Source organism: Mus caroli, chromosome 19 (assembly GCF_900094665.2).
Source record: "Mus caroli chromosome 19, CAROLI_EIJ_v1.1, whole genome shotgun sequence".
Lineage (NCBI taxonomy): Eukaryota > Metazoa > Chordata > Mammalia > Rodentia > Muridae > Mus > Mus caroli.
The window spans coordinates 55,130,817-55,154,437 of NC_034588.1; the positions used below are offsets into that span (position 1 = coordinate 55,130,817).

The window sequence follows — 23,621 nt, forward strand, 5'->3', positions numbered from 1 at the left end:
CATGATGTTATGGTGCTACCAGAGGTACCATCTATTATATAGCTAGGGGAAGATACAGATATTAACTAAAGGAAATAAATTGGGCTCAGTTAGCTAAATAATAATGACAGTATTAAGTGCCTACTATGTGCTAGACCCTATTCTATACAAAGATTTCCAACTGCTCATTCTCCAAGAGCATTAGGGCTGTTCTCAATGGAGTCCCTTCCAGTTTCCACAGTCCAATTCAAAGCTCATCCGTATTATCCCCAAAGTATGTCTGAAACCTCAACAATTCTCACCACTAGGAAAGTTCCTGGGCCTTAAGTATCCCAAGAACTGGGTATAGTAATTAAGAGAGATGAAGATTTAAGACTCATGGGAAAAGAGCCACTGAAAGAGTGCAATATATATATATATATATATATATATATATATATTCCATTTGCAGCATTAGTGCTAGGGTTGAAAATATGACTTAAACAAAACCAACCATGTTATCAAAATTATGTGCATGTGCAAAAGTTTGCCTTAGAAAGCAAACACTCAACCTTGAACAGGTGTGTTCATTCCCAACACACTACAGCCTCTGAGCTCATTCACCCTTGAGGTCAGTTCTAGATTAACACAGCCTGGGTGGATGCTGCCTTCCATGTGGCCATACAAATAGATCAGAGGTGAGAGTGGGAAGAATTTGTGCCTCCAGACTGACACTCTGCAAACTCTATCCTGGAAAGATTTTTTTTAAACTCTGAGCTCCGTGGTCTCCATCAAAACTAAACCAAACCAAAGCAAAGCAAACCAAACCAAACCAGTGAAAGCAGCCAGGCCTCCCACAGATTTGAGCTGAATCAGAAGCAAAGCCATCAAGCCGTGGAAACCAGATAGTGCTGCAAATGTTAGGTGTGCTCGTAACAGCGAGTGTTGGCTGTTGTTCTCTGTGTCTGTGCAACTGGAACCCTGTGTTGGCTGTTGTTCTCTGTGTCTGTGCAACTGGAACCCTGGCATTTGGCAAGAGGATTGTTGTGTAAGGTACAAAATGCCTGCCACCCCCTGTAGTCACAGAAGTCTCTGTAATGATTGGCCAATGTGCCTTTCTTCCCATGGACAGCCTTGGCCACAGCAGAGCTGGATAAGGGAGCTCAGAACAGGCTCTTTGAAGGTTGAGTAAATGAGTTCCCAGTTGGCTCCTCTGATGGTTATCCAGCCACACAGGTGTCTTAAGCCTTTTCTCTCCCTTACCTTAAATCACAAAGATGCCAGGATCCGAGTGTTACATAAGAGGAGACTTAACCTCCCCTGCAAACGCTGCTATTTGCCTTGAAACTTCCAGTCTTGTATTTTATATCAGACCATGCATGGTTTCTGAGTCAAAGTTGAACCTATGTTAGATATGCTCTGAGTGTGGAGACCTAGAAGTGTGTTTTCCTTGGAAGCCCATGGCAGCTCCCAGGTCTGTACTGCTGAAGGTTGACCTCTAAACTTGCAGTCTGGAGATGTAAGGAAGAGTGACAAAGGCTTGTGCATGGTGGAGCCTTTGTGATAGTGCTGGAGCCCATTCACATTGAAGAGAGCCCTCTATGTGCAGAGCACTGTGTCACACTGGAGAGAGTCCTCCATGTGTGGAGCACTGTGCAACACTGGAGAGAGTCCTCCACATGTGGAGCACTGTGCTCTCAACTTCATGTTAGTTACGCCCAGGAGACCAGGCACAAAGAGGCTGATTTTTCACTAAACTTTGAGGTAGACATAGCCCCGGGTTCTCATCAGGAATTGAAGTAAAAAAAAAAAAATTAAACTCCATCATACTGGGGTTGAGAGTTAAAGAAATATATTTTTGTAATTTAAGAGATTGAAGGGAAGTGATAGAACAAGCGTGGTAGGAGGCGATCACCCTTGTGTGGCTGTTCAACCTGGTGCTGAGATGCTCAGTCCAGCAGCAGATGTTTCCACCTGAGCAGATGGTGGAGGTTAGAGCAAATGTGCTCATTAAAGCAGTCTCGGGGGCTGGCTGTGGATTGCCATTGGCAGAGTGCTTATCTGGTGTGTGTGAAGCCCTGGGTTTGATCTCCAGCAATATGTAAACTGGTGTGAAGGCACATTCACCATGCGGTCTCAGAAGTTAGGAGGGGGAGGCATAAGGAACTTCAAGGCCACAATTAGATACATAGTGAGTTTGAGGCTGGCTTGGGGTAGATGAGGCTCAGCAGTTACACACACTTGCTTGTCCCTTCCTGTCACCCACATGGTAGCTTTCTGCCTCACCTGCGTGTAACTCCAGTTTGGGGACCCACTGCCACTAAGGACACCTGCAGCATGGGAGGTATACACATCAGGAGAGGCTGGGGAGGAAAGCCTAGTTCTATTCCCTGGGGGAAGATGGCAGCACACTCTACCACATAAGACGGAAGCGGAAACATCACTCAGCTGGAGAGTTCAGTATGATTCGATTTGGGGAAGGCACTGGGGCAGGGCAGCAGGAGAGATGGCAGATCAGGACCCACCCCTTTGCCAGCATTTCTAGATTTGGGAAACTGGCTCCCCCCCCCCCCCCCGAAGCATTCTAAAATCAGAATGTATTTCAGTTTACCAACTAGTTCCCCATTGACCTTGTACTTCAAACTGAGGTGACTATGAATGCTAATTCAGTAGACTGGATGACATAAGGGTCCCCAAACTATGTGGCACACAGCTTTAGACACCAGTTCAGGGTTGTGTGAATGGCATGGTAAGCAGAATGTAAGTGACACCCTGATGATACAGGATGAGTGTGGCTCATAGGGAATATTACTGTAGCAAGAACACAGTGTCCTCAGGAATAAATAATGCAGGGAATCGAAGATTGAGCTCTCTTTCATCTCTCTCCTCTCTCTTCTCCCCTGTCCCTCCCCACTTCCCTACTCCCATCCTTTTCACCTCCCTCTCTCCCCTCCCCTTCCTTCCTCCTCTCTCAGATCTTCCATCTCTTCTGTGGTATTGGAGATTAAACCCAGGCCTCAAGCAGGCTAGGCAGCACTTGACACAGCTACACCCCTCACCCAAGTTCCTAATGGCTCTTAGAGATATATATTTTTTTTAATTCTGGTTTGGGTTTTTTTTTTTTTTGGTTGGGTTCTTCACTTATTTATTTCTTGACTCTTTTTATTTATATATGAACTGATTTTGTATGGTCCTATCTAAATCGGCGACTCACAGGATAAATGCACCCAGTCCTTACAATTATGTCACATCCTGTAACTTTAAGCAATCTGTCACACTAACCCACCCCAGCTGTCTGCCCCTCAACACTGCCTTCACAATAAAGTCACAGGCTGCACTTGTGCAAGTTCAATTTTAATTTTCCCATTTTATTTGCAATTTCATCTGATGGTGGAGTATCCTATACATCGGCCTCCTCCTCATGTTCTCTTCCTCTTTATCCTCCTCTTTTTAACTTATTAATTATTATTATTATTATAAGACAGAATACATGTGGAGGTCAAAAGACACCTTTGATGATTGGTTCTCTCCTTCTGTCATGTGACTTCTGGGACTCAAACTCATGTCAAACTTGCAGTACAGCACCTTCATCCCCTGAGCCTTCTTGGCTTTCCTTGTTTTGATTGTGTGTGTGTGTGTGTGCGTGCGTGCGTGAGAGAGAGAGAGAGAGACAGAGACAGAAACAGAGAGAGAGAGAGAGAAAGGAGAGAAGGGCGAGAGAGAGAGAAAGGAGAGAGAGAGAGAGAGAATTAGGCTAGCCTGAAACTCACAATCTTCCTAAAGCAGTACCGTCTGTGCTGGAGTCACAGGTGTGCACACCACATGTGCCCTGGTGTTAATTTATCCCTTCCTTCCGTGTTATTCTTGAATAATGAGTTAGCAGTGTAGACTTGTAACACAAAGCACACTTCATTTTCATTTCATCTGCGTGCTCTCGAAGGCTTTCTTGTGTTCCACTGTGTTCCAGGGGAGTTAGGATCAGTCAGAGGATGCAGGAGCTGTGTGGCTGACAGAGTCGGTCTTCCAGACAGCTGTTGTGAAACCTGTGCCCACGGGCACACAGATGAGCAAAGATTGATAGGAAGAAGGGAGGGACTGTTTGCAGGAGCAGAGAAAAGATGGCTTAAAAAAGAAAAGAAAAAAGAAAAAAAGATGGCAGCTCTTGGCAGAGCACAGCACACCGGCAGAGAACATACCATATCTAGCACTTTCTCAGATTCCCACGGACACCTTGGAACGCTCAGCCTCTGGTACTTCTCTGGGCTTATCTGAGATTAAAATTAGAAGTGCGTCCTTGGAGCCTCTCTCTCTCTTCTCCAGCCACTTTTCCATGACACTACTTGGAAAGATAAGACTCACCTATAAAAGGGCATATCAGTGTTTGCTCGTTGTCCGTAGAACCTGACGGATCCGCCACGGTGAGTCAGGAACCTGATTTAGAGACTCACTTGTTAGACTGCACCCATCCACCCCACCCCTCAACCCCCCAAAGTCTGATTGAACGTGGATTATGGTCAATCTTGTGTTCATCAGACTCAGCCATGTTTTTGCCTCTGTGCAGATGCTGATGCTGTGGACATTTGCAGTGCTGCTGGGAGCAGTAGCTGGTAAGAAAAGATGTGTGTGGAGATGGGAGAGGTCTTCCCCAGGCGGTGACAGCCGGGTGCAAGCCAGGGTGAGGATGAGGACTTAGTTAAGAGCACTGCAAGCTTAAGGAAGTCTAGACATGAATTGAGTTTATCATAGGATGAAGAGCACCAGTGTTTGCAGCTTGCAGTGAGGTGAGGTACAATTCCCAACGCTATTTCAATTAGTTTCAGACAATAGTGCAGACAAATCATACATGGCATTGAGCTATACATACACTGCTTATATGATCTTCCAATTGACTGGATGGATATTTATTTTCTGAACCTAGCCAAGGGAGGTGTCTGAACCTAAGTTCATCACTTACACTTCTATGAAGCTATGTACAATCCGAAAGCCCTCTGAACCTGGGGATATTTGTGTTACATGGGTGTAATGGCATCCTTCAGTGGGATGACTGTGAGGCTTCAGTCAGAGAAGTCAGTCATCTTATTCAGCACCAGGCACATAGTAAAGTCTAGAGAAATTCAGCCTTCACAACAGCCGCTGCTCTGCCTTTATCCTGGGCTTTGCACCACTCCAGAGCTCTTTTTTTGAGTTGTTCCTTCATGGAGTAAGTAGCATGCCAGACTACAGCCATCACATCACTGATAGTTTGTGTGATGAGCAATTTTAGGAGTAATTCCTACATCACAGAAATCCAGGATGGTCCTCAAACATAATTCAGACATCCATATCTTCTTTCAAGGTGAAGATTCAGTTTGGCCCTTGCATAAAACTTAAAATGTTTCCCACCCAAAGCGTGAAGACAAAAGGTTGCTACCTGGAGTTGAGAGCCTCCACACACTGAAACCAGTTCCTGAGACAAAGAGCCACCTCATATCTAGGCACCAATGGCCAAAGATAACATCTGGGTTAAAAAGCTATCATTAGTCCTTGACTGATCCTTGAGCAGAGACCTGTGGGGAGTGAGTGGACCCAGAGGCAGAGGTGACAGTCAGTACTCTGCATGAGCAGAGGGTGTTTGAGAAAGCCAAGGGAGAAAACAAGATGCAATCAACTTACGTTTGGTTGATCATGCATCAGAAAGGTTAAAGTAATATATGTGAAACATTTGTGGGTGATTTCAGGAAGGGAAGTTTGCTTCGACAAACTCGGCTGCTTCAGTGATGATGCCCCCTGGTCAGGAACTCTAGACAGACCCCTGAAAGCACTGCCCTGGAGCCCAGCACAGATCAACACCCGCTTCCTCCTGTACACCAACGAGAATCCCGACAACTACCAGGTAGGAATCGCTGTTGTTTTCAGGATGAAGTGTCACATGCTTTATGTAATTACTATGACTATTCAAGCCTTCTAATGAGAATATAGGAAAAGTAGGATTTATATCTGTTTAGACTTCTAGAGCAATCAGATTAAGGACTCTTTAAAAACTTATTCATAAATGGCCATTCAAGTCTTATTATTCGTGTTTTATATCCAGTATACTATATAAAAATATTATACATACAGGCATAGAATAGTTTTATATATATGTATATATACACACACACATATACATACATATTTCTATAGTACTCATACTGATGCATATAGTAATGAAGAATATGCTATATTGCGTTTGTGTATTTTAAATAACATTTCCTGATACAGTGCAAACACACACATAAGAAATCCCTTTAAGGTGGTTCAACTTGACAGGATTTGTTTGGAAAGTGATGTGCTTTCAGTAGAAGCTTCTGGACTAGCCATGTGCTGACCTGTAGCCACAGGAAGGAGCATCAGTGAACCACAGCTTCTAGTCTTGCACCAGTCATGAAAGTGAATGATTGACAGCTATATCTGTGGCAAAGGGATGATAGAAAAGCTAGGTTGGGTGTTTATGATACATTCCAACCGGTAATGCCTTCCAGGTAGCATCTTTAATCCAAGCACTTAAAGGGTAGACACTGGTTCAGGAGTCCAAGACTGTCCGCAGCTGTTTAATGAGTTGAAGACATTTGGTCTACATGAGATCCTGCTCCAAACAAAGCAAGACCCAGTTATAATATCTTGAACTTACACTGGATTTATTGAGTAATAATTCCATTATCCCTGGAGGATTATTAGAACATGTACATATCTCCTAATGTTGGATAGATTATAAAGATAGATGATAGATAGATAGATAGATAGATAGATAGATAGATAGATAGATAGATAGATAGAAAAGTGGATGGATGGATGGGTAGGTAGGTAGACAGGTAGATAGGCATATGTACAAAGACTCTCATTGAAGATCTTAATGACAAACATCTTGGGAGACATATTGTCTAAGTCAAACAGCTACAAGGACAATAGCAACTTGGGAATGGCTGTGAATGGCTTGCCTATGTGGGTTTTCAAGAATCCTACCTGCCATCTCTGCCCACACATGAATGATCATAAAGCTACTGGAAGAAAAGTGACTCAAACATTTTTCTACCCCAAACAGCTAATTACTTCAGATGCATCAACCATCAGAAACTCCAATTTCCGAACAAACAGAAAAACCCGTATCATTATCCACGGCTTCATCGACAAGGGAGAAGAAAACTGGCTATCTAACATGTGCAAGGTGAGCCATGGTGCTTTCTAAGAGAAAGTGTTTAGAGACCAGCAAGACACTGTCCCCAACTGAGGAGGACAAAGGCTGGTCACCACCAAACCAGAGTCTGAGACCGCCTGAGCCTGGAGATGGGGATGGAGTAGTGGTGGGCACAAGGGTCCTGGGACACTTAGGGTATGGGCTGTGGAGTTTTGCAGGAATCATGACATAGTTACTTAGCAACTGATGTAGAGATATTTTAGACTCTATCAGGAGAAGCTACCATGCAGTAGTATTCAAGTTAAGCATGGACCTTCAATGTCCACCCAATATACCTGCTGCAATAGAAATATCAGGAATTTCATTCCCACGGTGGTCTGAAGCCAAGAGTAAGCTTGAGCAAGGACTCCATACTCATTAGAGACTAGGTTTTGGTCATAGCATTGGGGTTAACACGATAGTTATTACTCAGGTCAAGAAGAGAACTTAGCAAATCTTCAAATACGTTAATCAGCAGTGAATAAGGAGCCTGGACTATTTCCCTGTGTGCTGTGTCTCTCCCATCAGAACATGTTCCAAGTGGAGAGTGTGAACTGCATCTGTGTGGACTGGAAAAGCGGTTCCCGAACGACATATACCCAGGCTACCCAGAACGTCCGGGTCGTGGGTGCGGAAGTGGCATTGTTGGTTAACGTTCTGCAGGTAACAGAGTCTGGGTTATGTAAAATCCCTTAAGACACTGCTGTCTGGATTCTCCTTCCATAACAAAATCTGTAGGTGTAATCATTGATAAGGACAAATTTAAATAAGAAGACATTACCTCTTTTGCTTAAAGATGAATCCCACCCCAATCTCGATTCAGGCTTCATCAATAACCTAATCCAATAACTAGTTTTGAATGTTAATTAAATGAACTTAAACAACTAGGTAGGTAATTTCACTTGAATTCCGCCTGTGTTTTTTATTTAATTTTAGTTCTGGACATAGAGCCTGAGGCTGCTCATACTAAGCAAGTGCTCTACGGCAGAGACGCAGCGCCAACCAGGGATATGTCTCAATTTTCCCTTGGTTATCGATTTGATATGCCGATATCAGTCACATGTTTACACTTTTGTTTCATTCATTTTTAGTGTGTTGTGGGAGCACAATGCTCATATGGGTATGCAAGTGTATGGAGTCTTCCTGGATTGATATACATTCTATTTTTTTTAAGCACCATCTTTCTGAGTTCCAAGGACCTGCCTGTCTCTGCCTCTCTAGTGCTACGATTACAGGCATTCATATTTTACACGGGTGTTTGGGATCCTAATCTGAATCTTTGTGCTTTACTGACTGAGCTATCTCCCCAGTTTCCATTGATTTTATCGAATAGAAACACAAAGGAAGCAATCTAGCCTGACTGGAGCACTGAAAAGTCTTTTAAAAAATGTCAAACTCAAATGTGCTTCAGTAATTGCCTCGTGGGCCCTGGTCCAAATCCTTGCCTCGCCATCTCCAAATATGACCTCATGTGTCCTTCCTGGGTTTCTCTCTCAGCAGTGGGAGGACACACAGGATTCTAAGCCTAGTTGAACTAATTTCTGTTTCTTCTTAGTGGTGTGGGGGATGCTCTGAAGGGGGAGGGAACACATCTCCTTGGAAACCAAGGTCTGGAGGCACCCTTGACCATCTGGCAATTTGAATTACTTGGAAACATTTTAATGAAGCTTTCCTTCCAACAGTCTGATCTGGGATACTCACCTAACAATGTCCACCTGATTGGCCACAGCCTGGGTTCCCACATTGCTGGGGAGGCTGGAAAGAGGACCTTTGGAGCCATTGGAAGGATCACAGGTTGGTTTAACATCAAATTCTAGATATTGAGACTGTCTGTGGGGACTGCAGGGACTTTGGTAGGGTTGCTCTGAACTTGTCACACTTCCTGAGTGATGCCAGGTGACCAGAGCTCAGAGCATTGCAACCTGCTGAGTTGTATTCTTGTTTCCAGTATTTAGTGTCATCACCCTATTGTTTAGCGTGCAAACATATTGCGTATAGACCAGCCATGAATTAAGACTACCCAGAAACGCTGTGCCTGTTTCTGAGTTTGTGTGTAGCCAGCTGAACTCTATTTTAATCCTAGTGGATAACAAATCTAAGTTTCACCAACTATAATCTCATTGCTGGGGGAGGAGGCAGAGGCTCTGGTTGACTGGGGCTTCAAGTTCTGGGTAGGGCTAATTAGATTCAAAATGCCATTTGCAAACTGCAGCTGGCTGTATTAGGCCAGGGCCACAGGCTCAGGTAACCTGACAAGGAAGATATTGCTGTCCTGGGCCTGAGATGTCATGGAATAAACAGTTTCCCATTCTGTCTTCCAACTTTCAACACTGACCTGGAAATTATCTTGTTTTGTATATTGGAAAGGTTGATTGCATTTGGATCAATGGGAACGACCAGGGTCTCCCTTGGTTTATTGAAAAAGCAATCTTCCAGAACATTCTTTCCCCTAGTTTACAATTGGCCACCACAGCCTGCTCTGCCAGGTGTCGTACTATGCCAGGCTGTGGTCTCAGCCACAGAAAGCACCTGGCTTCCTGGAAGACTAGAATCTGATAGAAATCTCTAACCTGAAGAGCCTTTAGTTCAACATCTTCTGGGGTCAGCCGTTTGAAGGGAACCGCTGCTAAGAAGCAATATTCTCGAGGGAGCTAGACGTCCGTGAGCAGTGTCCAGTACCGACCGCTCTCCATGCACACCTTACAATAGTGCCTGACACTTGACGAAGCATCCACACATCCCGATACTTGACAAAGTATTCACACATTGATGTAACTGTTGTACTGGTGACGCATTCTATCTGCTTCAGGGTTGGACCCCGCTGAGCCTTACTTCCAGGGCACTCCTGAAGAAGTCCGACTGGACCCCACCGATGCTCAGTTTGTGGACGCAATTCACACAGACGCCGGGCCCATTATCCCCAACTTAGGTGAGCTCCTCCAGTCTGTCTGCTGAATGACTTTTATCTCTGTATTCGAACATTTGACAGTGTCTTGGTCGAATAATAATAGAAACTTTCTATCACTTTTTAAAAATCTTCAGGATTTGGAATGAGCCAGACTGTGGGTCACCTAGATTTCTTTCCAAACGGAGGAATCGAAATGCCAGGATGTCAGAAGAATATTCTTTCCCAAATTGTTGACATCGACGGGATCTGGGAAGGTAAAAATTGTCCACATGAATTTCCACCGTGAATTATACAGAATTCTTTTTTTTTTTTTTTTAAATCAAAGGACACCTACTATGTCCCTGAAACATAAGTTCCGTTGTGACAAATGAGTGCGAGGAAACTTTGGGGTGGAGCATGCATTTATCAACCAACTTTTTCGTTTCTTTTAAGAAGATTTGGTTTTATAGGTATTTTGTCTGTATTTAAGTATATCACACTGGGGTCCACCTGGTTCATGTGGAAGCCATAACAATTCAGGTACCCTGGAACTTGTAGTTACAGAGATGGTGGCGAGCTGCCACGTGGGTTCCAACCTAGCTCTCCAGTCCTTGTAATCCAGTTCTGAGTGACCTAATTTACATACTGTATGCCTTCGTCTTTCTCTTCTCAAGTCACTTAATAACTATTGGTTCTCAACTATTAATTTCTTATTTCTTCTTATACCCTACATATACTTCATAATCCCTTTATGCTTAGAGTTGCTCTACCTAAGAGCACACATTAATTAGCTCCACAGTCTCACCATAAAGGGACTTAGAGAAGTAAAATCAGCCACTGATGTCATGCCTCTGACTCCACAGGAACGCGAAACTTTGCTGCCTGTAACCACTTAAGAAGCTACAAGTTTTACACCGACAGCATCGTCAACCCAACTGGCTTTGCTGGGTTCTCCTGTAGCTCTTACAGTCTTTTCACGGCAGTAAGTAGCTTCCAGTGTCCCGTGGGTTTCATTTTATGTTTCGTTTTGTTCCCCCTCATGACTGGAGGTCCAATCCAGAGCCATGCGCATGCTAAGCTCACACTTGGCTCTGTGCTCTGGCTCTGGACCCCTCTTTGAATGTGTGATGATGTCACTTCCTGACCATTTATAGTTAAATATCCATTATATTAACTCATGCATATGCATTTCAGTAGCCAAAAAGTCTTAATGCATCATAGGGGTATGGAACAAGAGGCTTGTAAATAAAAATGCCTCACCTAACATTCCTCTAACATTTCTCTGTCTCAGGTAAATGTTCAAACTTTTTCAGGGTCAAGACTCTTAAACAAACATATAGAATGTTAGTTTGTAGCAATCCGAATGCCTGGCAGATACTGATGAACTAGGGGCTCTACTTAACTGTGGATCTTTAAACTATAGAATGATGGACATATGGATCTGTCTTTTGCTCATATTCATCAATAGTTTTAAAGTTTTGTCACATTTTCAGTGTAATCTTGAATGTGATGTTTCTATTGACTTAGATTTTACAAAGTTAATTTTTTTCACTCTAGCTTTTTCAAATCCAAAAAAAAAAAAAAAAAAATTAACCACTGTCAGATAACAAAGAAAACTTCAACTAACCAACATTCCATGTAAGAAACAAATACCAGAGAAATATACCTTAGTTATGAAGACTTAAATGACACTGGGCAAAGGATTTCATTTCTCTGAGCCTTTTTTTTTTTCATCTAGAAATGTAATGATGTCAGACCCAGTGTCCTTGGTAAAGCAATTAATCACAGGACACGTTAAGTGCTTGGCCCAGAACAACAACAAAAATGTAATAATTAAAATATGGGAGAGGGGTCCATAGTTGGTTCACATGTGAGTTTCTTATAGTAAGAGCTGAGACACACTCTTGGTTTGACTTTAGGTTTATCATCCTGTAGACAAGTGATCCAAAAATATTCAGGTTCCATGCAATGAAAGAAGTCTGATCTAATGACATAAAAGTCCTTTTGTAAGAAGATTTAGAGCGCTTTTGTACAGAAAATCTCCCGGTGTTCATATTCACATTCCTCTGTCTTTGAACCTCTTCCTATGATTCCATCTTAACCTGTGTGCCCTGGCCATCCTGGTGATGTGTGTGTGCACCCAGGCAAGGCCATCCAGGTGAAGTATGTGTGCCTAGGCCATCCAGGTGAAGTATGTGTGCCTAGGCCATCCTGGTGATGTATGTGTGCCCAGGCCATCCTGGTGATGTGTGTGGTCCCAGGCCATCCTGGTGATGTGTGTGGTCCCAGGCCATCCTGGTGATGTGTGTGGTCCCAGGCCATCCAGGCCCACACACATCCAATTATATGCTCTGCAGAGAAAATGACTGTGGCCCCTGGGTGCATCGTCTCCTGGCTTCTTTGGAATCCAGGACATGTCCCTGTCTGTCTTATTGATGAACATGCTTAGAGATTAAGGATGGAACTTTTGTACTCTTTCTGGGAAGTGTCTGTGGAAACAGGAGCGTGCTTCTCCTTGCCTGACCTAGTCTCTCCTCAGCTTGCTAAATGATCAAACCTGAGGCCCTTTGGGCTTATAATCTAATCTTCTGGTGGAGAAGTCCCTCATGAGCCTCTTCTGTGGGGGAGCCTTCCCTCCAGAGTGGAAATTGGGTGATCTGTCCTCAGAATGCTGCTGTTCATGCCCCACCCCTTTTACTACAATCCCTAGCGGAGGGCATTTTCCTGTGTTGGTTTTCTTCACATGCCAGATGCCTGGCTAAATCTTCATGGCCAACTGGGCCATTTTCTCTCGCTACTGATTCACATTCTGAGATGTGAGCATGTGCCAAGTGATGCTAAGGAAATGGAGAAGGGTCTGAAATTTGAGCCTCTCATCCTCTGAATGGAACCTGTTGTGCCTGGCAGAAGTTAACTGTCATTTCCTGTTCTTACGTGATGTCTCTGAAATAAATTCTAATCACCTAGCAAGAGAGTGGATGTTTTAGAATAAACAAAACCAGTTAGAAAGGCAGAGGGGAAAGGATAAATACATATATACCAATTATCCCATGTTGTGGCTTTTATAGTTTTGCGCCATTTAATGATGAAACTGAATTCTTAGCCTGAGGCTAACGAGATGTACTAGTAACCTTCACTGAGACACCATTGCGTCCCCGCCATTAAAATCAGGAACAGAATTAGCTTTGACTCAATTATAAGCCACACTGGGAAAAGTATGCCCTATTAAAAATCAGAACACTCCCAGTCACCATTTTCTCAATTCCACAGAATAAGTGCTTCCCATGTGGGAGTGGAGGATGCCCCCAGATGGGTCATTATGCTGACAGATATCCTGGGAAAACAAGCGGACTCTACCAGAGATTTTACCTCAACACCGGCGATAAGAGCAACTTCGCACGTAAGTTTCTGTTTTATTTGATTTTCAGTTTAGATCTCCTATTGGGCAGGCACGGATGGGACAGGGTGTGAGACCCAGAGCCTGATAAATGCCAGCAAGTGTTCTCTGCCACTGAGCTACTACGTCCTAGCTGCAGATTTCAACAAGACAGATTTCTTAGGCTCTTGGCTTGGAAAAAGTAAAACCAACCCAAATCTCCTCCTTCGTTGACTCTGGAAATGTGCCCTAAGTCCACACTTCCCAGTGCCTGACCCCGAACACCGAAGAAAACAACTGTGGGATTTTGCCAGATCTGCACACGACATGGTGGATTATTCACGTTCTGCCCCTGCGGGGGTCGGGGGGGCGGGGGGGGGGGCGTTAACCTGTAGTCAGAACCTCTTCCTTTCCAGCTAACAGTGTACAAACGTTGCCTCCTGCAGGTTGGCGGTACCAGGTGTCTGTCACCCTGTCAGGACAGAAGGTCACTGGGCACGTTCTAGTGTCTTTGTTTGGAAATGGAGGGAACTCTAAACAGTATGAAGTTTTCAAGTGAGTAAAGGTTTAATGCATCACTCTGTGCTTCTTACATTGAAGCAGGCTATCCATGTCTGGTGTATGCTGTTGACGGTTTTTTTCCTATTATATGTATGTAGCATGTAGTCACATATAACAAAAAGAAAGCTGCCATGTACCCATTACACACTAATGCACTACAAACATTATATTTTTAGTTTTTTCTGATATTTTCATGTCTATTTAGTTGCCTGACCTTTGATTTATAATGAGTAAATAATTATTCCCTGCACAACAGTAGAGAAAAGATTTTACAATGACAGCATCGTTTATTAAACTAATGAGAGTTGTGACAAAGACACATTTGAGTCTGTGTGAAAGAGAGAATGACTTAAATAATCTGAGTTATTGATAGAAAAACCCACCACTGGGCTCAAGTGCACGTGGGAATTTACTCCAGGCATTTGAGTGACAAATGTCTTATTAAGCAGCTTAGATTCCAAAGGAATTTGAACTGGCTTTAGAAACATATTATATTTTATATACTCTGTGTGTGTGTGTGTGTGTGTGTGTGTGTGTGTGTGTGTGTAATTAATCCTGTGTCTATTCATGCATATTCACATATACTTTTGTTGACATCTTAACTTCTCAGGGGCTCTCTGCAGCCAGGTACTTCTCTCATCAATGAATTCGACTCTGATGTGGATGTTGGAGATTTGCAGAAGGTTAAATTTATTTGGTACAACAATGTGATCAACCCAACTCTACCCAAAGTGGGAGCATCAAGGATCACAGTGGAAAGAAATGATGGCAGAGTGTGAGTAATATATACATTCGTATAGTACTAATTCTAAAATAAGCATGAGCATAAAGAAGCAAAGAGAACAAAAAATAAAATAAAAAACAAGACAAAACAAAAAAACATAGAAAGATAGTGGAACTATATTCAACTAAAACAACAATTATATTAAATGATGTTGATATATATATATATATCAACATCAGGGTCAGGAGAAATGTACAAATTGAAGCAGTGATGGATGCCACCATAATGTATTTAAATACTTAAATTTAAACAGATTGGCAATACCAAGAATATTTGAAGACAAGGGGAATCCTAAACAGTGCCTAATCCTCGGGCACTGTTCGTGGCATATAAAATGATGCAGTCATCTAGAAAGCAGTTTGATGGCAATTCCTTAAAAGCCAAACACATCAACTATAATACTGCTAGAGTCCCTGATTGCCATGGCTTTGCTCCCCACAGTTTGAGTTATGCACAGTCAACAGTGGTCTGAAATGATATGGAAAACAGTACTTCTGGTCCTTTGTAGGGTGACTGACAGCTCTTCTCTAGATAGTTGCAATCATGGTAGGAGGTTGGTGGGTGATCCAGTCTCCAATATCCTAATGTCTGACCGTGCCCCTCTCAGACTCCTGGGGCAGTGGGTGGAGATGCATGAAGGAACAGGTATGTCTGTTCTCATACCCAGCTCTCCACTTGTGTGAGGAAGAGGTGACCTTTTTGTGTTTTCTCTCCTCAGGTTCAACTTCTGTAGTCAAGAGACAGTGAGGGAAGACGTCCTGCTCACACTGTCTCCATGTTAGGAGGCTGCTGATGTGTGACCACCAAGTCCCACTGTTGTAATAAAGTCTAGTATTAAAGCAATATTTTCTGTTGTCAGTGTTGATGATTTCTGGATAAGTTGATAAAGCCTTAAGTTCTCAGTTGTTGTCAAGAGCCATGGACGACTGTACATTTTTGTTTTGATGTTGGGTTTGGGAATATTGCTTAAATGATAAAGCTGTCATGTCCTCTGTAAATATTATTAATGCCTCTGATCACCTAAGAGAGTGCTCAAGGCTCTTAGTAATGCTGTGGTGACAGTGCTAGAATTGGCCACTTCCGTCATCACTCTCTGGTCAGACATCTCTGGAGGGATTGAACGGCAGGAGATGAGGAGGGACTCTGAGACAAGTCTGACCTTTTCTATGGTCCTGCTTCTCTTACTGTGTTTCCCATAGAACCTCTGCCACCCCATAATCTATTTGATCTTCCAAAAGCACAAAGCAAAGCCATCATGTTCCAATAAGCCCAGGGCAGAGTTCCTATTTTATAGTCAGCCTTCCTGATCACTTCTCAATCTGGCTTTCACTTAGAACTCCAGTCTTACCACCCAGGACATTCAGTCTGAAACTCCGCACTCTAGACTTATCCCCAGGGACAGACTATTTATTGTCTTTCACAGTTTTTTTTCTTTTATACTCATACCTGATATGAATACTATAAAACTATAGAAACAAAACCAGGATGGTACTGTCAAAAACAACAAAAACATTCAGGTAGACCAATAGACTACCATGACTGCCTAATCTTTGGTAAAGATGTCAAAACATGCATTAAAGAAAGGGAGCCTCTTCACTTGGTGCTGCAGAAACTGGGTATCTACATGTTCAAGATCGACAAAAGAGTCCTATCCCTCACCCTACAAAACAGTCAACTCAAAATGCAGCTAAGACCAGAAGCTGCTGTGGGAAAACATTTCTACGTAGAGACACAAGCTAGGACTTGCTAAAAGTGACTTGAGTAGCTTGGGAAGTCATTGAAATACTTAATACACATGGTTATGTGAAATTGAAAATCCACAGCATGGCAAAGGAAGCAATCAGCAAAGGAAAGAGAGAGCCTACAGAACGGGAAACAAATCATTTCCAACTACATCAGGGGACTTCCCATGTCTTCCTTTGGGCTTGTTTTATTACCCAGTGGTATTTAGCCAACCTTTCCATTCCTGTTTTATATACTCGTACCCAAACCCCAAGACTCTAGAGGTTACTATATCACTATAGGTAGATAGGCAGATATATAATTAATAGAAAGATGATCAATACATACATACATACATACATACATACATACATACGTGTATACATACACAGACACAAATAGCAGACATTCACAAGAGAGACAAAGAGAGATAGACACAGATAGACAAATATATACACTTATACACACATAGAGGGAGGAAAGAAAGAAAGAGGGAGGGGAGGATGGAGAGAGAGTGAGAGCGAGAGAGAGACTGTAAGAAATTAATACATGTTGCTGATGATATGTATGGGATGACTAGTGTGGTTGTCCACTTGACTATATCAGGAGATTAATCCAAATGACTGAGCACAATGGTGAGGGATTTTTTAAAATTTAATTTAATTAAATCATTTGAAGTAGGAAGCCCCACTTCTAATCCAGATCATGAAGGTAGAAATATAAAGCTTTAATCTCTACATCTTTTGAAGTGGGGAGATCCATCTTTTCCTTCCTTCCTTCCTTCCTTCCTTCCTTCCTTCCTTCCTTCCTTCCTTCCTTCCTTCCTGTCTGTCTTTATTTAATTATGTATTTTTATTGGATATTTTATTTATTTACATTTCAAATGTTATCCCCTTTCCCAATCCCCCCCAGAAGCCCCCATCTCATCCACCCTCCTCCTGCTTCTAGGAGGGTGTACCCCCACCCACCCACCTACTCTCGTCTCCCAGCCCTTGCATTTCCTTACACTGGGATATCGAGCCTTCACAGGACCAAGGGCCTGACAAGACCATCTTCTGCTACATATATGGCTGGATCCATGGGTCCCTCTATGTGTACTCCTTGGTTGGTGGTTTAGACCCTGGGAGCTCTGGTTGGTTGATTTTGTTGTTCTTCCTATGGGGTTGCAAACCCCTTCAACTCCTTTAGTCCTTTCTCTGACTTCTCTATTGGAGGAGCTCAGTCCAATGGTTGACTGCGAGCATTCACCTCTGTATTTGTCAGGCTCTGGCAGGGCCTCTCTGGAGACTTCCATATCAGGCTCCTTTTAGCATGCACTTCTTGGCATCCACAATAGTGTTTGGGTTTGGTAACTATATATGGGATGAATCCCCAGGTGGGACAGTCTCTGGGTGGCCTTTCCTTCAGTCTCTGCTCTACACTTTGTCTGTATTTCCTCCTGTGAGTATTTTGTTCCCTTTCTAAAAAGGACCGAAGCACCTACACTTTGTTCTTCCTTCTTTTTGAGCTTCATGTGGTCTGTGAATTTTATCTTGGGTATTCCAAGTTTTGGAGCTAATATCCACTTATCAGTGAGTACATGACATGCATGTTCTTTTGTGATTGGGTTACCTCACTCAGAATGATATTTTCTAGTTCCATCCATTTGCCTAAGAATTTCATGAAGTCATTGTTTTTAATAGCTGAGTAGTACTCCATTGTGTAAATATACCACATTTTCTGTATCCATTCCTCTGTTGAAGTACATCTGTGTTCTCTCCAGCTTCTGGCTATTATAAATAAGGCTGCTAGGAACATAGTGGAGCATGTGTCCGTGTTATATGTTGGAGCATCTTCTGGGTATATGCCCAGGAGTGATATAGCTGGATCCTCCAGTAGTAATATGTCCAATTTTCATAGAAAATGCCAAACCCTGCCGTATCCAGGGATCCATCCCATAATCAGCTTCTAAACGCTGACACCATTGCATACACTAGCAAGATTTTGCTGAAAGGACCCAAATATAGCTGTCTCTTGTGAGACGATGCCGGGGCCTAGCAAACACAGGAGTGGATGTTCACAGTCAGCTATTGGATGTATCACAGGGCTCCCAATGGAGAAGCTAGAGAAAGAACCCAAGGAGCTAAAGGGATCTGCAACCCTATTGTTGGAACAACATGATGTACTAACCAGAACCCCGGAGCTCTTGTCTCTAGCTGCATATGTATCGAAAGATGGCCTAGTCGGCCATCAATGGAAAGAGAGGCCCATTGGACTTGCAAACTTTATATGCCCCAATATAGGGGAATGCCAGGGCCAAAAGAATGGGAATGGGTGGGTAGGGAAGTGGAGGGCGCTATGGGGGACTTTTGGGATAGCATTGGAAATGTAATTGAGGAAAATATGTAATAAAAATAAAAAAAAAAAAAAAGAAAATGCCAAACCGATTTCAGAGTAGTTGTACCAGCTTGCAATCTCACCAGCAATGGAGAAATGTTCCTCTTCCTCTACATTCTCACCAGCATCTGCTGTCACCTGAGTTTTTGATCTTAGCCATTCTGACTGGTATGATGTGGTGTCTTAGTCAGGGTTTTACTGCTGTGAACAGACACCATGACCAAGGCAAGTCTTATAAAAACAACATTTAATTGGGGCTGGCTTACAGGTTCAGAGGCTCAGTCCATTATCATCAAGGTGGGAGCATAGCAGTATCCAGGCAGGCATGGCGCAGGCAGAGCTGAGAGTTCTACGTCTTTATCCAAAGGCTGCTAGTGGAAGACTGACTTCCAGGCAACCGGGGTGAGAGTCTTAAGCCCACACCCACAGTGACACACCTATTCCAACCAGGCCACACCTCCAGATGGTGCCACTCCCTAGTCCAAGAATAAACAAACCATCACAGGTGGAATCTCAGGGCTGTTTTGATTTGCATTTCCCTGATAACTAAGGATGTTGAACATTTATCTAGGTGCTTCTCAACTATTCAGGTTTCCTCAGTTGAGAACTCTTTATTTAGCTCTGTACCCCATTATAATAGGGTTATTTGAATGTGAAAGATTTGTATGACAAGAAGTTCAAGTCTCTGAAGAAAGAAATTAAAGAAGATCTCAGAAGATGGAAAGATCTCCCATGCTCATGGATTGGCAGGATCAATATAGTAAAACTGACCATCGGCCCAAAAGCAATCTACAGAGTCAATGCAATCCCCGTCAAGATTCCAACTCAATTCTTCACAGAGTTAGAAAGAGCAATTCAATTCTCAAATTCATTTGGAATAACAAAAAACCCAGAATAGTGAAAACTATTCTCAAAATAAAAGAACTTCTGGGGGAATCACCATCCCTGACCTCAAGATGTACTAAAGAGCAATAGTGATAAAAACTGCATGATGATGGCACAGTGACAGGCTGGAAGATCAGTGGAATAGAATTGAAGACTCAGAAATGAACCCACACACCTATAGCCACTTGATCTTTGACAAAGGAGCTAAAACCATCCAGTGTGGGTAAGGGGGAACCAGCATTTTCAACAAATGGTGCTGGTTCAATTGGCTGTCAGCATGTAGAAGAATGCACTTCCACCCATTCTTATCTCCTTGTACAAAGCTCAAATCCAAGTGGATCAAGGACTCCCCCCCCCAAAAAAAAAAAAAAAAACAGATACACTGAAAATAATAGAAGACAAAGTAGGGAAGAACCTCAAATAAATGGGCACAGGGGAAATTTTCCTGAATAGAACACCAATGGCTTATGCTCTAAGGTCAATTGACAAATGGGATCTCATAAAATTGCAAAGCAAAGGACACTGTCAATAGGACAAATAGGTAACCAACAGATTGGGAAAGATCTTTATCTATCCTACCTCTGATATAGGACTAAAATCCAATATATACAAAGAGCTCAAGAAGATCTATCTTTAATCTGGATCACATCTTCTCTGGCAGGGTATATAAAGGATATAGAAGAAGGAAGCTGTCTTTTTGGCTGCCTTCTTTCCTCCTCATTAGCAAGTCAATTTTTTCCCTGGCATTAGAACTCACTTTGGGATTCTGATGTATCCTGAAGACTGTGCTGGGAACCAGCCTTGGCACTTCTTTTTTCTTGGTTCTCCCTTGAAGGTAAGCCTCCAGGGAAGAGGAGCAACAGAGGGGGTGAGATATTTAGGGCTGCTGTTTAATAATAAAACATTTACCTATCTTAAGTCTAAGTCACTTTGCTACTGTAGCACACCTGTCTGAGTCCCTTTTGGGCCAGAACCTGTTTAGCACCTCATCATAAAACAGCAGGACATTAAGTAATGTTGCCTTCGTTCTATCTCTGCAGGAACTGTGGGTTTCTAACTCCCAGTCTGCTAGTTGAAGTCACAGGAAGATAAAGAGACACTTTGAGAAGTGATTTTGATCTTTGTTTTTAAGTTCTCTTTAAAAAGTTTGCTATGAAAGTCTTCTAAGGAAAGGGATCAGGGGACTAAGAAAAAAAAGGGGGATAAGGGCTTTATCCCCTTTTCTTTGTCCTCAGGACTTATACATCTTTTAGAAGACATAATCACATGGTAAAAAGTTCATCACAAGTTTACACATAAATTCAAATAATCAGATAAGTTTACAACAGAAAATGTTTACATGCATATCCATTAGGAGTAATTATCTGGCTAAACATTCTTTATCTGTCACCAGCTCTACAGGTTCATGGAGAGTCAAAAACAATAACTTTCATGACTAAGGTATTAGTGAAACCCAGTCTATAGTTTATCTTCTGTCCTTGCACCTACAATAAATCATTAGTTCCCTTTTATGACCTTTGGTTGATGGTTTTACAATCTCTTGGCATGTGCTCTAAGTTGTGGAATGCCTACTTACTATCTCAGAAGCAATTAACTCTTGACACTTGAAGACTGGCAGAGTTCTCATTGCAGTTTTGATTATCAGAGGACTTAATAGCAGTCCTATTACAAAAGAGCTTAGTAGTTACGAGTATAATTTTATATTATCCGATAATTCTTACAGGACCATCATTAAGAATTAAGAAACTATCTGTCTATACAGCATCACTACAAGACAGTACACCTTTGTTGTTCTGCAGAAATCTGTTCAAAGGATGCTCTAATACCTAGTGATTATTATATAGATTTAGTAATACCAGAAAAGCATATTAGTAGCAGGAATCTTTCCTAAAATGAAATTCTCCTCAGCCTTAAGTAAAGGAGCAACTTCTTGTAGATTTTAATCCATGGCAGAACTATCTTGGGAAGATCATCTGCTAGTTTTTTGTTTCTCCTAGATGGCTCCTGGCACAGCTGAGGCATCTAGCTCATGAGCTGAACAGCTACTAGATTCTTGAAACTTCCATTCATAGGCAGACACTGCTGGATTATCTATAAGAACCATCTCTGATACAGTGTATAATATAAAAGTGGGGGAAGAAAAAATAGTTTAAATTCTTATTGGCTTTCATTTGCAATTGCTGAGTTGGGCAGTCTTTGAAATGGATGAGAGGCAGATGCCAGGCATGTGAAGCTGCAGTGGGCAAGTGAGCTTCCTTGAGATGGACCACTGCTTTGCATGGCTGGGATGGATGTATCATGGAAAGGCATGGCCCCAGAGGCTGTGTCCCAGGACTGCTTCTTGGTGATGTTGTGCCTTCTCATGTTGGTCATTGCTGTATTCCTCATTTGTCTAACATTGAATGATTGGGCAAAGAATGACTCAATATGCCTATAGTCTGTTAATGTTTAATTCCTAGGGATTAGCCCACCCTATTGGGCAAATTTCTTGCAGATCAACATGAAGATGAACTTTTATGAAAGGATGCTGTGTGGATGAATTAATGATTTTACAGAATTCCTGATTTGATTCAAATAATTTTAAGAATATAATTGATAGAAAGTTTAAAGTTGAGATCAAAAGTAGAATGTGCCTCCTCCTTTCAAACTAGTAAAGGTTACATGAGTTAAAAAGGAGTTCAATAAACTTTTATGTGTTACAGGGACATATATTGCTCTAGGAAGAAAAATAGGCTTGGAAAAAATTAATGGTCAAAGAAAACATTCATTCTAGGCCTGGTCCAGGGATGAGACCACAGGTGTGCACCACGATAAGTCAGGCCCTGAACAAGGAGTGGGCAATTTCATCACATAAAAACTACTGCTATGAAGGTATAGTGAACATGTGGATAAAAATCATGCTTTGAACTTATTTTTTTCAATGATTTGAATATTTAATCGTATCTTGAATAATAAGTTTTCCATGATATCCATAAATCTAGTTTTCCATAAACAGTCCTCATCTGGTACAGAGTGTAAGGCACCATTACCTCTAAGATATAGCTATGCTTTCAGATCTGTTCATTTTGAAAGTTTTTCTCTTTTTAGGTTTTATTAAAATTTTTCAATAATTTACTTTACATCCCAATCACAGCCTCCCACCCTGCTCTCTCCCCAGTCCTCCCTCAATACCCTCTTTCCTTCTCCTCAGAAAAAGGGAATCCCCCTTGGGTGCAATCCTGCTGTAACTCCCTCTTGTGCAACATTTTATCTGTTTTTTAATGAAGTAATTCTTTTCCTTACATAGAGAATTTTGTCTTCAGGGATATAAAAGAACTAAAGGAAAAAAATAAAGTTGTTAGAGCCTGCTCATTAGAGCTTTTCTCTATCCATCAACTGTGTATATGTGTGCATATAAAATGGTTAGAGCTTGTTTGTTAGAGCTTTGCTTTATCCACCAAATATGTGTGTATATGTATGTAAGGTGGTTGGAGCTTTCTTCCATCTACTAAATATGTATGTCTGTATATGTGTATATATGTACATATGTGTATATGTGTATATTTGTATGTGTAAGATGGTTGGAGCCTGCTTTGCTTCATCCAGTGTGTGTATGTGTGTGTGTGTGATTTTTTTTCTACTTCTTTTCTCTGATCTCTGGCCATCATTAGTGTCAACTCCCTCTGGCCACTCTCAGGAGCAGCTTAAGCTGGTTGCCACAAGTTTCTTCTCTTTCTTTTCTCCAGTTGCCCGCTGTTGTCAGTAGAGGTTCACACCTGGTGCTGTCAACACCTGTTTTCCCCTCCTCCGTTTCTCCTTTTAATCTTTTGCAGCTGTCAGTGGGGCCCCATTGGTTGCTATCAACATGGACCCCAATCACTGACTCCACGCTCACTGCCTC

At 42.2% G+C, this 23,621-nt stretch overlaps 1 protein-coding gene across 2 annotated transcripts; it reads left to right on the forward strand.

Annotated features, from left to right (window-relative positions):
• Positions 1-4,354: 4,354 nt before the first annotated feature.
• On the forward strand, positions 4,355-15,601 carry Pnlip (pancreatic lipase). 2 transcript variants are annotated; one of them, XM_021152342.1, is made up of 13 exons: positions 4,355-4,376; positions 4,520-4,565; positions 5,676-5,830; positions 7,019-7,141; positions 7,679-7,813; positions 8,833-8,944; positions 9,960-10,079; positions 10,193-10,312; positions 10,901-11,019; positions 13,308-13,437; positions 13,860-13,968; positions 14,585-14,749; positions 15,477-15,601. In XM_021152342.1, exons 2-13 carry the CDS (start codon positions 4,520-4,522, stop codon positions 15,538-15,540), a joined length of 1,398 nt encoding a protein of 465 aa, XP_021008001.1. In that variant the 5' UTR covers positions 4,355-4,376; the 3' UTR covers positions 15,541-15,601. The 2 variants fall into 2 exon arrangements, with proteins under 2 accessions (XP_021008001.1, XP_021008000.1); XM_021152341.2 differs by lacking the exon at positions 4,355-4,376 and having other exon boundaries at positions 5,676-5,842.
• The last annotated feature ends 8,020 nt before the right edge of the window (positions 15,602-23,621 follow it).

Bases quoted from the DNA above. Each gene is read 5' to 3' on its own strand.
- Pnlip (XM_021152341.2), top strand. From the start codon at position 4,520: ATGCTGATGCTGTGGACATTTGCAGTGCTGCTGGGAGCAGTAGCTG. The intron at 11,020-13,307 runs GTAAGTAGCTTC...TCAATTCCACAG, and splicing joins CTTACAGTCTTTTCACGGCA to AATAAGTGCTTCCCATGTGG. The intron at 13,438-13,859 runs GTAAGTTTCTGT...TGCCTCCTGCAG, and splicing joins CGATAAGAGCAACTTCGCAC to GTTGGCGGTACCAGGTGTCT.